The following is a 15,591-nucleotide window of genomic DNA, read 5'->3' on the forward strand; positions in this document are numbered from 1 at the left end:
AGTATCCTTCCCTCAGGAGTGCCTCTCCTAAGTATATTATGCCAAAGTACATTTCAATAATATTTTATGAGATACAACATGCTATTTTCACTTATGAGCTGATACTTAGAACTGAAGTACCTTACAGAATTCAGAGACTGAATAATAATTCAAACGCTGTTGGACACTCACTTACAACTTGTAGATATTATCTTCCACTATCTATCACCTCTATTTCAGTAAGATGCATTTTTATTATTACACTTTTCTCAGTAGACAGCACTCTAAGGCATGCTAGAAATGTAATCATACAGATCTTACACAGATAAAAGCGCAATTCTGCCTTTTGTGTACTCACTCCCTGCTATTAGTAGTGAAAGTCCCTATTGGCTATTAAAGATACAAATATATTATTAAACAACTCAACTTCTCRCTACAAGCTTGATGGAAAGAGTTACAGTTTTATTCATCACAACCAAAGGGTGTACTACCACAGACAGAATATGCATTTTGTCATAATACACACTGTYGAAATAACATACCATAACAGCCCCTCCAGAGGCAAGTTAAGCACGATAGTGTTGATTTTCAYAAACTTGGAGCACCCAGTGCACCAACGGAGTTCAGTAACAGTTGCTGGATACTCACAGCTTCTGAAATACAGGCTGAAAAAGGAACGTATCTAACATTTGAGCTTCTTTTTTTTCTTTTTTTTTCTTTTTTTTGTAATTTTTGCCGTGWTACAGCTTTTTCAAAGATGTGCACGGTATAGAGGTGAATTAATAGGTTGTATGTTTTATCTTCTCTCAAGTATTGCCCTACGATCCTACGTTAAAGCAGTTCAGCATGCAAGAAGAGTCTCTCACATCCAATACAACACAGTAAATGTAGCAATGAGAAACTAAGAAAAAGTCAGGACAGAAGCTTAGTAAAGATACTGATAAGAGATTCATTTCTTCTAACAAATAGATCTTCCATGTACACAGATAAAGAAAGAGGGTGAATGTAGTTTTGGAGTCTAAATTTAGCATGTTCCTTATGAAGACTAGACACAAAGGGCTAGAAGTAGCTCTATTAACACAGACTGACAGCTATTGCAAGATTATTTTACAGAAAATGTCCACGTTGCAAATGATTTTTTAAAGGAAGACATCAACAATAGATAGCACTATTCATTAAGTAAAACAAAACACAAGTAAAATTAAAAAAAATTACAAAAAAGTACTTTCAGCCTCTACTCATTTATGTACCTACTCCTCAGAAGATAGCTCCATTTACTTCATATATTTTCCCAGAATTTCCCAAAATTCTTGGAATTTTGGAACTTTTATTCAGAGCCGCCTCCTTCTCCAATAAATGTGTTAAGTGTTTGGGGAGTCAGGTGTCACATGTTGCCAACAGTTGTCTATTTTTTGGGCACCCAAACAACAACCAAGATTTTGAGGACTCCTCACAGCCTCACAGCCTTTGTGAGCTTCCTCACAAAGGGCAAGTGATAAAGTCTCTCTTAGAGGTTCTCTGGTCAGAGATGCCTGCTCTCTACAGTGTTCAAGACTCAGGACAGAAACCTGACAAGTCTCATGTCCTGCTACACCAAGAAGTTGCCAGAGCCAAATATCCGACTAGTAGGATAGGTCCAAAAGCTTCAAGATCATTCTAGAAATGTAGAAATTTTATTTTTTAACATAATTTTATATTTTCTTACTTCTGAAGCAATAAAATATTAGTAGAGATGATAGCATTGTTCCAATTATTTATTAATGGTATCTGTAGAGAAAATCTATATGCAAAAAGCAATTACTTTAACTTGTAGGAGACCTGTACGAGAAAGACTTTTGTCCCAAGAGAATTAAGACAATTTTCTTTGTCACAAAGTGGAAATAAATAAATAGTATCAGTGTCTCAGAATACTATAACGGTATTGGTAAAAGACTGATTTGTATACTTAGATGTAGATGTTACTAATATTCTAGCATAATTCAGTAAATATTTACATCATTTTGAGCCAAATCCTTTAATCTCAAGTTTATCGATGAATATTATGTCAGTTATTTTCTAGACTTTAAATAAAATCTAAYTGAGATACACAGGGAAGTCAACTCTTTCCCACAAACATCTTCTGTTTTGATGAGTCAACATTTCCCAACAGCTAAAGGCTTCAACAGAGTTACTGGTCAATTATAATTTGCAGAACAAATGAACTTTTATTACTTAGTGCAGTTAGCTCAATAGCATCAATAAAGGTTTGAGAATGAGAACCTAAATCTAGTATCTCATCCATCAACATAAATAACTAAATCTCATCATTAAGAGCAATCATTTGTAATCCCATTACGACAAAAACTCATACAGGTCTTTACTGAATGAAAAATTTGGCCAGCAGAATCTATTTCTGGTGTTGACATGGGCAAGGGAAAATCTCAGACTGCTCTCAGACCTCAGGTGGAATCTACAGAACTGCTATTCTGGGAAATGCAATTTTCCTCCTGCAATTTGAGGAAGTCAGTGCTGGAGTCATGGAGAACCAGTAACAAGGCACTGCATGATGCCAGTTGCACCACTACTTTTCAGAACAATATTCTGTCCATACAGCAGTCCCTCAAAATTAAGGTGTAAGACTGCAATACTGGTTTTTAATCATCAAACTACTTTTCAGCTTTATTTCCAACATTGTGAAAGACTGCTTTGTAGCCTAATATTTCCGAGAATCRGAGATTTTTGTTAAAGGAGATTTAAGTAGCTCTTATAAGCTGTTAATGAAACATGTAAGCAGGTCCTTGTGAATCCCAAAACTGTAAGTTACTTACATTAACTTTTATGAAAATCCCCAAAGCAGATTTCTAAGTGTTTTCAGTGGGTGACGACTTTGGCCATATTGAGCCAATCATCACATCCATGAGAAAGATCTGCCAGGTAGAAATTTCAAAGATGAATTTTCCTTGTATCAAAATAAAAAATAACTCTAAAAAGCTCATGGCAAACTGCTTGCTGTAGCTATTCAAAAACTCTTTGACTGCCTAGTTTCCTCTTCATTCCTTTTCACATACCTTTTCAGTTCATTCTCCAACTTCCCTGAAAAGATCTTTGCCATTTCCCTTCCACCTTTTTTTCTCCCTTCATTCTTTCCTAATTTTGKGACAGTGTGATACCTTGTGATCTCTCCTACCATCTAGAAGTAAGATTAGTAAGTGCAAATACAAATGTTTGACAGTATGGCAGATATTCTAATGCAGGTGGGTTTGATGCTTAAACCACTTCTTAATATTTCCTTTAAGATTTGTTTAATTTGATTATGTCTATCTATACTTCAACACACATTACTCCTAAAAAATCTTGGTATTTGTTATCTTTTTGGTGCTAGGCAACCTTTTATTAAACCTAAGTTCAAATTAAGTTACTGAAAATGGAATTGCTAAATGTTGCAGGCACTGTGAGCTACTCAGCAGATACTACGAACACCACGAAGCGCCTGGCAGACATCRCAGGGCTGGTGGAGCACTCAGCAAATACAAGCGTTGTGAAGCTCTCTGTGGATATTAAAAGCAGTGTCAAGTTACTGGCAGTCATTATCAACCTTGTCAAGTGTTCTGCGGACATTATAAATAGCAGTTAGAGCTAGATGGATATTATAAATTCTGTATCAGAGGTGTTGTAAGGAGTGCTATTATGAATTAAAGTGTGACATTCTGAGAAACTGTAGTTTCATTTCCTSTCTAAAATTTGCAGGCTCATATTCACTGGCAACCTAGAAATACCAATTATCAGTCCTCAAATGATTCTTATGACCTCTCCAGCATTTTAAGGAGGAGGATTTTTCCTATCTGTCATGCTATCTGCTGGGTCTCTACACAATGGTGGCTTGATAATCCAGAGGTATTGCAGATTTTCAAATGTTCACTCATGTCGGCTACTGAAAATTCCTTTCCCTTCTCTCCACAAAGTTTATTCCTTATTTCTCACCAGACAAGTATCTTCCTTAAAAATTCAGCCAGTGGATTGCCCACCTCATTTCTTTCCTGAAATCCTGTGGATGGAATTCACATCCTTTTAAACCTTGTCCAACTTGTAAATATCTGAATTTGCTGTTGCTGTTAAAACTGAATTCTTGTTATGACTCCAGTCAAGCTTGATCTCCTTTCTGCTATAAATGTATTAGCAACACATATCTTTGCTCTTGTGGTTACTAGGATAAAAGTGTGACTTTCCTTTTACTTCTGTAAGATATTAGCATAGTTACTATGCCAGCAACTTTCCGGCATTCAAGAAAAGTCAAAGATTCAAAGATTCTGTGATTAATGAAGTGTGTGTGAAATTGTATTTCTGACTATGGAACGCATCAGCACAATATCTTAGCCTAGTATCATTTCTCTGCAGGATGTGATAGCTTTGAATCCTCTGTTTTGGTCTGCTCTTTGCTATATAGTGTTCATTTAAAGATACATTTTATTTACTCATACATGTTTTCTTATTTTCTTCCTCATGCCACATCCATCACGCTTGCTAGAGTGGAAAAGCTTTCTCAAAAAGTGATTTCATTTATAGATTTTCAAATAAAGCAATTGCCTAACTGAAGCTCACTGTAAAAATTCTGTTCATCCTCAGGACACAGTGGTGCATTGTACAGCACAGGTTTATAAAAATAAGAAACAAAAGAATGCAATTAGACATTTATGTCACACACTCAGACACATAACTTAAAAGGAGCTTTCTCTATATCCCTTTAGGAATCCATGTTTTCATGCAGTATGCAACACAGAGCTTCCGTCATGGATTAATGTTTCAGATCATAATTAYATGTTATCTGATATATAGATAGGACAGTAGTGTTCTTGTGATAGATGTAATCTGGTTTATACGAAACAAGACAGGTCTATTTTTTCCTCTTTCAATCGTAGTTGTATTTTCTGTGCAGTATAACTAGATTTCTTGTGCCTGTAAGAAAGTCAGAGCTATTAACACATTTTGTTTGGCATCATTTTTCTTTTAACACTTTTCTCTGGAAATCCACTTCAACTCGTAATGTTAAATGAGAGTATAGCTCACCACAAATCAGCTGGTCTTCCTTCAGGTTACGAAATGAGAGTCCTTGTAAAATCCTGGGGTAAGCACAAACTGTTTCCTCTGCTATTCGAACTGAAGCATTTCTGGCCCATTGCAAGACCCATTTCAGATTACAATCGCAAATGAGTGAATCAGTATTGAAATGTCTAGAAAGGCAAAGAAAGATCACAACCGGTACACGAGCACTTGTGATAAACACATTGCTTATGTTAGATTCAAATTATTTAACTCTAACTATAGACAGGCACATAACTAATTATAAGATAAGCTGAGACAACTAAGCGACACACATTCTACCACTGCTGATGAGTTCCAAGATACTATGCTATAGTACTTGGAATATATACACATTATATACAATATAATATACGATACTATGCTATCATTCTGTTTTCAGTTACAGAACAGCATCATCATTAATAAATCAGATTCGAGTAAATGCTACTGTTGAAAGTCATATCGTAACATCTTTTTACTTATTAAAAACTCCTTTACGTTTCTGAGACCACAGAAATACTGAGAATACTCTTTTAAATCTCAGATACGTGCATGCAATATAAAAAAGTGGRAACTGTTACTATAATTGAAGGCCAAGCCTTTTCCCCCTCTGCCCCATGACAGATGCCTACGTGGCCAGCAAAGACTTTTTGGGTGTCGTCTCAGGTGAACATGCTAATGGCTAATCTAACAGCTCACAAAAACCTAATATCTTACATGCATTAGGCAATAAATAATTACTTTATATTCCAAGTTGTATACATTTGCTTGCAAAGCCCCTTCATGCTTGGTGACCAGATGAGGGTCACCAAAAAAATGAAAACTTAAAACGAAATGAAATGAAATGAAATGAAATGAAATGAAAAATTTAAAAGAATAAAAGACACCAATTAAAAATATAGTATCTTTTAAATTAGTAGTACATTGACAGAAACAATACTATTCAAATTCATATCAAGCTCTGCTATGTTTATTCTAATGTTCCTCTTAAATATTTCCAAACCGAAGACATACTTACAGTGCTTTCAGAGCTAGCAGCTCAGAAAAAAGTCCATTCATAAGACTTGAAAATATATTTCCTGATAAATTTCTAGGAAAAAAAAAATCAGTTATAACAAATAAAACAAAGCTGCTAAATGCATAACTTTCCCAATGCTACTTAAATGATTATGCTTTTTAGTAACAATAAAACCACTTGAATTTATACATTACTTTTTCACAAATTACAACAACATTTAAATGAAATCAAATCACACACTTCTAATTTTATTTTCACAGCAGATATACATATAATTTAGTCAGTCTAATAAATGGCAATATCTGTGCATATTTAACAGCAGTAATACATTCTAGAACTTAAAGAACAATATTCATATGGTGACCAGGCAATGAGACCTCTACAGTGTTTTTATAGTGTCTGTACAATGCCACTTCATGATAAAGAAACAAAAGCCGTGTCTTTCTTAATGATCCTGAGAAGAGTTCAAGCAATTCCTTCAAATAACAAATTTTCAAAGTAACTTCACAGATCAATTTTATTACAAAGGACTTCACATAAGTTTATTTTTCCCATTCTTAAACTTTTAAGACCATTTCCATTCTAGGTAGTGTTTACTGGTTTTGGTCTTGATCACAAAATGGTTTAAGCTGAACACTTGCAATATAATTTTGCCTAGTTTAACATTATTGCTGTACCGTGATCTTGACAGTATAAATGACAAATGCTTAATGTCAAGCAATACTGTCTTTTGCTATACCTGCAAACTAATCAGTGTAGTATCCAAGATTGACATTTCATATCATATGAAATACCTATTTTTGAAATATTGATACATGTTGCTTTCCACCTCTGCAGATCAACCAACGCCTRAAGCCCAAATGTCCGAATTCAAGATGGCTACAAATTTCAGTTCTCAGGCTCTTCAGTGTAGATTTGCTGTTATAAGAAAATAATTCATATTGCCAAAGAAAATGGAAGCATTCCTTCTTACATTAAAAAGGGATGTTTTTTATAATTATTGATTTCATTTTTCTTATGTCTATAAAGTAAGGAACGCCTGCTAATCTGAAGGTAAGAATTCAGACCAGGATCAACGTTCCAGCAGTGATGAATCTAACAAGCAGGAGCAGACCGGAACCAGCTTTGTAAAATAAGAAATCTGTACAGATGCACATGGATTAATGAATTCATACAAAAAAGGTGAGAAAATGTTGCAAAGTTACAAATTATTTTAACAAATTTATGGAACATTCTTGAAACAATAATTGATCTTACAGTTATATTCTAGGTAATTCTCAGAATACAAGTAATTTTTCACCACTGCAATGTTAAAAGAAAGAAAATTCAAATTTTTATGGTAGTTTAAAAGAAAACTCAGCTAACACAGAAAAATAGATTGGCTCAACAATACATTAATATTGTACGGTATCAATCCACTGAGTGAAATTGAGATGACTTGATATAATTGAGGTTTCTTAAGATTTTGTGTAGCTGTGCTCCTTTAGTATTGTTATGGTGCAAAGCTCTTGGAAATGGAAGAGCTTTCAAGTATTTCTTGAAATATGTGTAAGCCTGCGTTACTAAAATGTTCATAGCCTAAATGTGGAAATGAATGTTTGCCTGTGGCAACCTATTTCTATACTTTTGCTACTTTGGATTTATCAACAGGAACTAAAAATATTGGGCCTATCACAAAGACCTAGTTACATATTTGTTTAGAATTAAATGGATCTACTCACAGGTTTATTGGATACAAGCCCTGACCAGGCATGTGCTGAAGCAGCTCAGTGAACTGAGATCTTTAATCAGAAACTGAAAATCCTGACATTTACATTAAAGTATATCAGAAGCACTTCCACTAATATAAAAGCAGTTACAACAATATAAAGTTACGGACAGAGGAGAATCAGGCTCAGAAGGAAGGGAAAAGTAATCCACTGGGCCTTACGTGGACGGCAGCCAGGGTGCGGAAAAACAGGGAGGTTTCTTTTCTCCTCCTTGCCCAACTGCAGTACGGTAACACTGCAATTTGATGCAAATCCCAACTTTTCCCTTAAATAACCATCCAGATCTCCTATAGTAACACACACAGAATACCAAGTTTTGAGTTTGGTATTTGTGTTTGGACCAAAGGAAGGCTTTATGCCTGGTCAGTACAGTAGGAAGCACAGAAGCCTGSAGGTCATCCCCCGAGCCGATGCGGAGGGGTGCAGCAGCTGTACAGCTGCCATAACTACTAAATCTACGTACTCTTCATAGAGCCTACGGATTCCACTGTGATATCTAGTCAGCGCCGTGTTAACCTAAAAATTCTTGATTTGTGTTCCATTTATAGATTTTTGATTTCTTTCTATAGTGACAAAGAAACATATAACTCTTTTCTTCAGAAGTTTTAGCAGTGTTAGAAGAATTGAGCTCCCAAGAGCTCAAGACGGCACAAAGCCAGCAAGCCAATTTTTCATATTCTTTCACAGTTTTCTGGCCAAGATCTGTTTTGAAGTTTCCAAAAAAAATATTGTAAATTAGCAAACTAAGACCATGTTCATTGTGCTGCATAACTCAGAAAAAAAAACATTCCTATCTCCAAGAAACATATAATTACAATACAAAAGACTASATACACCATGAAACGGAGACCAAGAGGATGATACAAGACCGTACTATCTCATTTCTTCTTTCCTTTGCTTCTAGCCCACTTTGCTAAAGGAATGAGGTTGCCCCACTTCTTTTAAAGAGTTAGTTAGTGACTGTCAGGGCAGGTTTGTCTCTCTAACATTTTTGACACATGACAGCAAATATTCTATATCTTCACAATGCAACCAAATTATATTCCTCTGTATATACGAATATGCATTAATATTAGCATCAAGTAAAACTGTAACAAAGTAAAAAATTATATGCATTGTTATATTTGTAAGTTTGACACRAAAACAGAAATGAGAGATCTCTGTGATCTCTGAAGTGGGAATACCTCCCTCTTTAACAAAACCTTCAAATATGTTCCTAAACCATTTGAATAACACTCATTTCTGATGAGTTGTGAGGCCTGATATCCACAGCCAGCTGCAAATGCCTGATTCTGTTGTTCACATGCCATTCACATCCTATATTATAACACCTCCAAACCCATAGCGTTGTCAAATTCCACCATTTCAGATATCTCAAAAAGCCAGTCTAGCCTGATTTAAAATATTTGTTCTAAAAMCATGTCACTTAGTTTGCCAACATTTCAAATCTAACAAATTAATGCACTTCAAGGCTGATAGCACTTACTGTGCCATTAACTAACTCCATTAACAGAAATATGTGCTCTCTGTTATAGCAGAAGTAAACCATTTTACTCTATGTCCAAGGTCTTTGACTTATTTTTCATATACCAGATACTCTTATGCTTTTAATAGAATTAATAGAACACTTTTGCCAAAAGCTTTAATATAAATGACAGATATCATGAAATAGTCAAAGGGAGTAATGTGTCATGAAGGACAGTTTTGAGGTAGAGTACAGGTGAAAGCAGGAGTGTATAAAGTACACTGGACTCTTATGAACAGCATTAAAAAGSAAAGGCTGAATGCAGTGGTGACAGATTTATCTCCTGTGGGAAAAGCTGGGAATAGGAAGGGAAAAAATGATAAGAGAAATCTGGAGAGGGCGGGTTCCACCTGATACTTGCTTGAGGTTGCTAAAGAGGGGTCAGTTTTACTCACTACGTTACTTGCTTTGTACTTCACCTCTGGCACTGCACAAAGTGATTYGTTGTTCCATGACAGCAACAAAGTCACAAGAGAATTTATGGTATAATATTATCATAAAGCGGACTGCTGTTGATGATTCAGAGGTAGGGTGAAGTATAAATCAGATGTACTTTAATCAAACAACTATAAGTGAGGAGGAAGGCATGCTTCAATTTTTCAAAAGGAAGACTCAGCAGTAACYGCTTGTTGAAACAGGTTTAAGGTTGCAACACCTCAGAATCTGAAAGGCTAAAAATTTGGCRGACTAATCACAATGAACTCAGATATATCAGTACAGTGGTACTACCCTACTATTCCACAGTTCCTGATATTTAGATTAAATATAAACAGAAMTATAAACCCTGACTACAATCTGAGTAAAAAAAAATTGTTTTCTACATGCATCATCAAGAGGTTTAGAAAKTTTTGTGGAGTCCATATGCATGCATATTTTGAAATCAGTGCTAAGGGATATTATTAATAATTATTATTTTTTAATTCAAGAGACTTGTAGATTTTCCCATTGTAAAATAGACTGCTGAAAAGCACCCAGCCCTTCCTTAACCTCTTTGAAGAGCCTTTGCAGTATCCCTGAAAGCTCAGGCACTTCTTGTCCTTCCTTTTTYGTGAAGCATTTAGACATTCCCTCATCCTACTAAGTAAGGTACAAGCATTACATCATTTGATTAAAAATCATAGCTCATCTTGTAACAAACTTCTTAAAACCTGAATCAGGCTTACATTTTATAGGGCCAAGATCAATACTGGGTTATTTTGTTTTATCTGATATTCATGCTTGTAAACAGGGTAAGAAAACSTCTTTGTACTTCACAGAAGGCACATAAAGATTTATGTCCTGTACTCTTTCCAGTGGACTCATGGCTCTCCCTACTGGTTTTGGTAACAGCCTGCAAAGATCCTTCTGTACTTCATCTTACTAAGGTAACACAGGAGAGCTCTACATAGCTACCAAAATGAACACCTGCATAAATCAACGTACACTACTGCTTCAATAATCTAAACTTTACTTGACGGCTTTGAAACCCATTTCCAGCTATTGAACTTGTCATCTTTTTCTTACTACAGTTATCTATAACGACGTATAAAGGCTGTCCCATAACCCTTTCAGAGAATTGCTCTCTCATACTCTTGAAATTACTAGTATACACAGTTCAGAGGTAACAGCTGCAATGGAAATGTGACTTACTGTATTTTAAACATATTTGTAAAGGTTTGATTGTAAGAAATTTTGTGTATGAACTCCCAAGGGAAAAGACAGCCGGAGAGCGTTAGAAAAGTAGCAGGTGGTATCAGGCTGCAGTCACTCAACAATCACTAGTTCTTACACAACAGGCAAAATTGAGATCCCTACCCAAATATATACTAACAGCAAAAGTGTCATTATGTGAGATTTCTGAGATACAGATTGAAGAGCAAATAATAACATGAATGGTAGGRAACAGTTACTCTGGAATGTGACTGTAGTTGTGTTTCTTCACAAAATAATCACTGACTCAGCAATGGATAGCGTTACCTTTGAATTTGGTTTGGTAAGGAGAAAACTCCTTATAAAAGACTGTCGTAACGTTTGATACAGCAATCATGAACTGAGTCACTTAAAATGAAAAGGAAATGTAGACTTATCTATGACTGTGCCTTCTGATTTCCAAAGGACAAACTTTCAAAATAATAATTAAAAAAAGATTAATTAGCCAGGAACCAGTTACGTTCATGAACTTGAACGCAGGATCCTCCCAGTTTCATTAAGGCAATAGCAGAAAAGCAATTTAAAAACCAAACCAGAAAAATGAAGGGAAAGACTAAATGAATCAATAATCACAGCTTAAGATTAAAATTTCTTTTTAAGATTTAAGAAAGATCAATGAAGCACAGAGTCTGTATCAAACTGGAAAAGGTAACAAAAAACCCTATCTCAGAAGCCAGAGAGGTTGGAGAACAAGGATTGCCAAAAATCAAGATAAATTTTGGAAAGTGTAATAAAACAAAGTGCAAAAGACACTTTAACAATACAGATATTTCATAAACAAGAGGTGAGGACAACGTACCTACTAAATATAGCCCATGATTAGGATTTTTGTCTGTTCAATACAAATGATAATTTGATTATAGATATTTGTGGTTAAAAGCATACACTAATGATAATAAACTCTCCTAAGACTGATGATAGGATTCAAACTGAAAGTGCTCAGCTAAGCCTGGATGAGCAGCCTGAAAACAGTGAAAGAACTGTCAGAGGAATGAATCTAGTAGTATAGACTATACTCAGAATTCCTACAGTAACAGTGATCTGCAGAACTAGTGGAGATCCAGAAAATACCTGGGGAACTAGAGGCCTTCTAGGCTAATCCCAACCACATGAAACTACTAATATGAATGTTGATGGTACTTTCGGGCTTCTATAGCATCATAGTAGACGCATACTAAAATCAATAAATAATTTTCCTTGTCTAGAAAATTAGCAGTCTTTTCATATACTTAAATGATGCATCTTCAATAGCAGTGTATTGATTTTTTTTCCCCATTTACAATTGCCCAACATTTTCTCTATTTTTCTTTCTCTCCAAGCTCACTTGGTAACTGCTACAAATACAAGCGAGGTCAGCCTAACAGGTCTGCAATTACCAGAATCATCATTTTTTCCACTGACACATGGACATAACAACATCCATAACAGTGTGAAGAACCTAGGGCTAAGCACATTTATTTTAAGATACTGTAATGTACTAGACAGACTAGAAGGGAGGTGAGCTGAGATGTTACTGGTGTTCTGCAGAAACTGATGTATTTAACACTCTCACTAATGATTCAGGCACAGAAATGTAAGCATGTGAAAATGAAATCTGGTAATGACAAAACAAACAAATGGTGAATATTATGAAAACTATCATGTAAGAAGAACTGAATGTTCTTGAAGATCAGAGTTCTAGTAATTTCATTAAATAATATTATTCAAAGTGAAAGGTGCAACAAGAATGTCAATTCAGAATTATACTTAAGGTCTAATTCCAATTTCAACAATAAACTGGGGCCTTGGAAGAAAAATAATATGGGAAGTCCAGGATCTATAGCCAATTAGACATGGAAGTTAGAGCTAACTTGAAGAAAAGGTAAATATTTACCTAGGCTGTACAAGAACAGAGATTTCCTCTCGAGACGCAAATGSAGTACTAATGATAACCTACAAGAACCTGATGAGATTCTCTCTGGAAAAACATATTTGGAGAAGATTAACTAACCCTGGGATAGGTACAGAATTAGATTCCTAGAAKAGGCAGGGCTATGTCTAATCTGGTTTGGAAAAGGAAACTGTAAGGCTGTGGTTTGCTGAGCCCGGTGACAGCGGAGGGTTTGGCATGAGGATTGTGCTCTTTTCCTGCCACTTCCTACCTTCCATCAACCAAGGAAGTGGAGGGAGACTGCCACACTGCTGCTCGGTCTTCTTAAATGCCAGAGAAAAGGGGTATGACATCCAAACAAACGTTGTCACAGGAACAAACGTCACACACTCACTGTGAATGAATTTATGTTCTTTATTATTCACAAGACTGCAGTTCTGTATTTAACTTTTAATTAATGTTTAAGATGGAGTTTGGAAGGTTTATGAACAGGATTTTATGACATGCGTCCCTGAGAGCACATGGATTTGCATTCAATTTTCCCTGAGGTCTCTCCCAAAAGCTTGCATTATTTAAAATGGTGATTTCACCACCTCAAGCTAAGTACACTTTCTATGGAAATCCGGCTGTCTGGTCACAATCACGTTCACTGTGCTTAAAAGAAATGAAACCCAGCAACCTTCAAAAGGTGAGTTGGGCTTTTCCAGTTTGGCAGCCTGAGATGAGTAAAAGAGTATCTTGTCACTGTTCATCAACTTTCTATCATCTTTTCCCATCATCTGTTTTTATTTGTGCAATTCAGAGAAGATCTGGCAYAGTAACAGTCATTAATGAGATAAGCAAATGTGCCAGATTTCAGCATTTTACCTGGTGTCATCTTGCCCCATGACTGATCTGTCTAGAAAGATTTCCCTGGTTTTCCAAGGAAGGATGGGAGGAGGATGAAAATGAAGCATGAGATTCACCACGTATTACAAGGCTGCACAGGAACTGATTTACCATTCAGAAATGAAGGCAGATGTGGATAAAAACAGAAAGCCTTCCCAGGTCTGACCAAATGTCCATTTAAGCCATTAAAGTCATTAGACGCATTGACAAGTGGATAACAAAATGTTTTTTTCTCTGTTTATTCTCTCAGTCTCCAGCGATTTGAGGACCAGAATTTCCTGAAGCAGATATGGCTTATACGAATTCAGCAGCCCTCAAGGGTTTCCTTTTATAAACTTGTCCCTTACCCCCTTGAACTCATGCAAATTCTTGCTCACAGCATTCTCTAGCAAGGATTTCCAAGCTTTCCTTTGTCTTTTGTTAAAAAATACTTTTATGTTTCAAATCTGCTGTACAGGAGTTTCTATCAGTATTCTCTAGTTTCTGTATCATGAGAAACAACAAAAAAATGATTTCTGTTCATCTCTCTCTCTTATTCACAATTTTACTGCTTTCTATCGTACTTCTTCCTTTTCCATGAATTTTCTCTTTTCCAGACAGTAAAGTCCTAGCCAACTTGCTCATTCCTAGTACTTCTACATGCTGTATCACAACTCTGACCACTCYTTTTTGTCCTTCTCTGAACCTTTTCTAGTTYTGATAACCTTTTTGAGATGAGTAGACCAGRATTGTCAACAATATTCAAAATATAGATTCTTGGCTTTCTTCAGTAGTATAATGGATATTGTCTGCTTTGTTCTCTCTAGTAATACTCACTATCCTTTTTAAAATGGTACTGAACACTGAGCAGGTGTTTTCACAGAATTTTYCACTTTAGCCTCAGAACATCTTCCCTGTGTTTTAACTGGATCAGATTGTTTTTTCCTCCCCTGCATCCCTTAATATTTACCTACATGAAATTTCATCTGCCACGTTTCTGCACGGTCATGGAGGCCTGTACATTGCTTCGGCCCTACATAATCAGTCCTCGTCTCTAACTCCCTGATTAATGTAGTATCTTTAGCAAACTTTGTCACCACACATTTTATCCCCTTTCCAGGTCATCTGATCCTAAAACTGAACAGCTCCATTATACTATCCTACTCGTGTCTTCTCTAACTTCTCCTTTTATTACACTGATCTGATAGACTCTCTGCTATGCCTATGGACACGCAGGTTGATTGTGTTGCTCCCCACASCACATTTCAGTTCAGCTGCATGTGGGACACTAAGGAACCACAAAATACCACGACAAAGCATGTGTATGATACAGCACCTTAAATGGTCACTCTAAAATTGATATTTTTGAATCAACTGGAACTCCCTGATATTCTAAATCTTAATTGACTTAGTACTGTATATATATTTTTTCTTACTGTCTCTTCAAATATTTCTCTGATACATTTTAGTAAACAATTTTATAAATTCTAATTCATCTGTAATGGATAGAAAGAGCAATTCATCTATGTTTTAACCAGTATGAGACTCAACTTTATGAATCAATCATCATTTGTGTGCTTGACCTGCAGTTGTTTCGAACACAAGCAAACACAAACATCTTGTTCAATGTGAGACATCTTGTTCAATGTGAAAATGAAATATGTTCAATGTATTTCTTTACAGTTCTGACAGATATTTCAATTACAAACAAACATCTGTAAGAGATCAACTGATTATAATCAAAGCCTCAGAAGGATTTTTTAAAATGAAATTAGGGTTTTTTTTAATAATGAAACTTTGTTACCAACTGTCTTCA

General features: G+C 35.6%; 1 protein-coding gene across 1 annotated transcript in view; it reads right to left on the bottom strand.

Moving 5' to 3' along the window:
- Nucleotides 1–15,591, bottom strand: part of LOC146600354 (adhesion G protein-coupled receptor A3-like) — a 219,806-nt gene that overhangs the window by 160,605 nt on the left and 43,610 nt on the right. Inside the window, exons 4-5 of the mRNA XM_085325737.1 lie at nt 6,056–6,127; nt 5,023–5,186 (exon numbers count right to left, since the gene is read on the bottom strand). Coding sequence (XP_085181863.1) covers nt 5,023–5,186; nt 6,056–6,127 — 236 coding nt within the window. The remainder of the gene's footprint in view (nt 1–5,022; nt 5,187–6,055; nt 6,128–15,591) is intronic.

The sequence above is a fragment of the Rhea americana genome, unplaced genomic scaffold (genome assembly GCF_003343005.1).
Source record: "Rhea americana isolate MKP2758 unplaced genomic scaffold, rheAme1 scaffold_122, whole genome shotgun sequence".
In the NCBI taxonomy this organism is placed as follows: Eukaryota; Metazoa; Chordata; class Aves; order Rheiformes; family Rheidae; genus Rhea; species Rhea americana.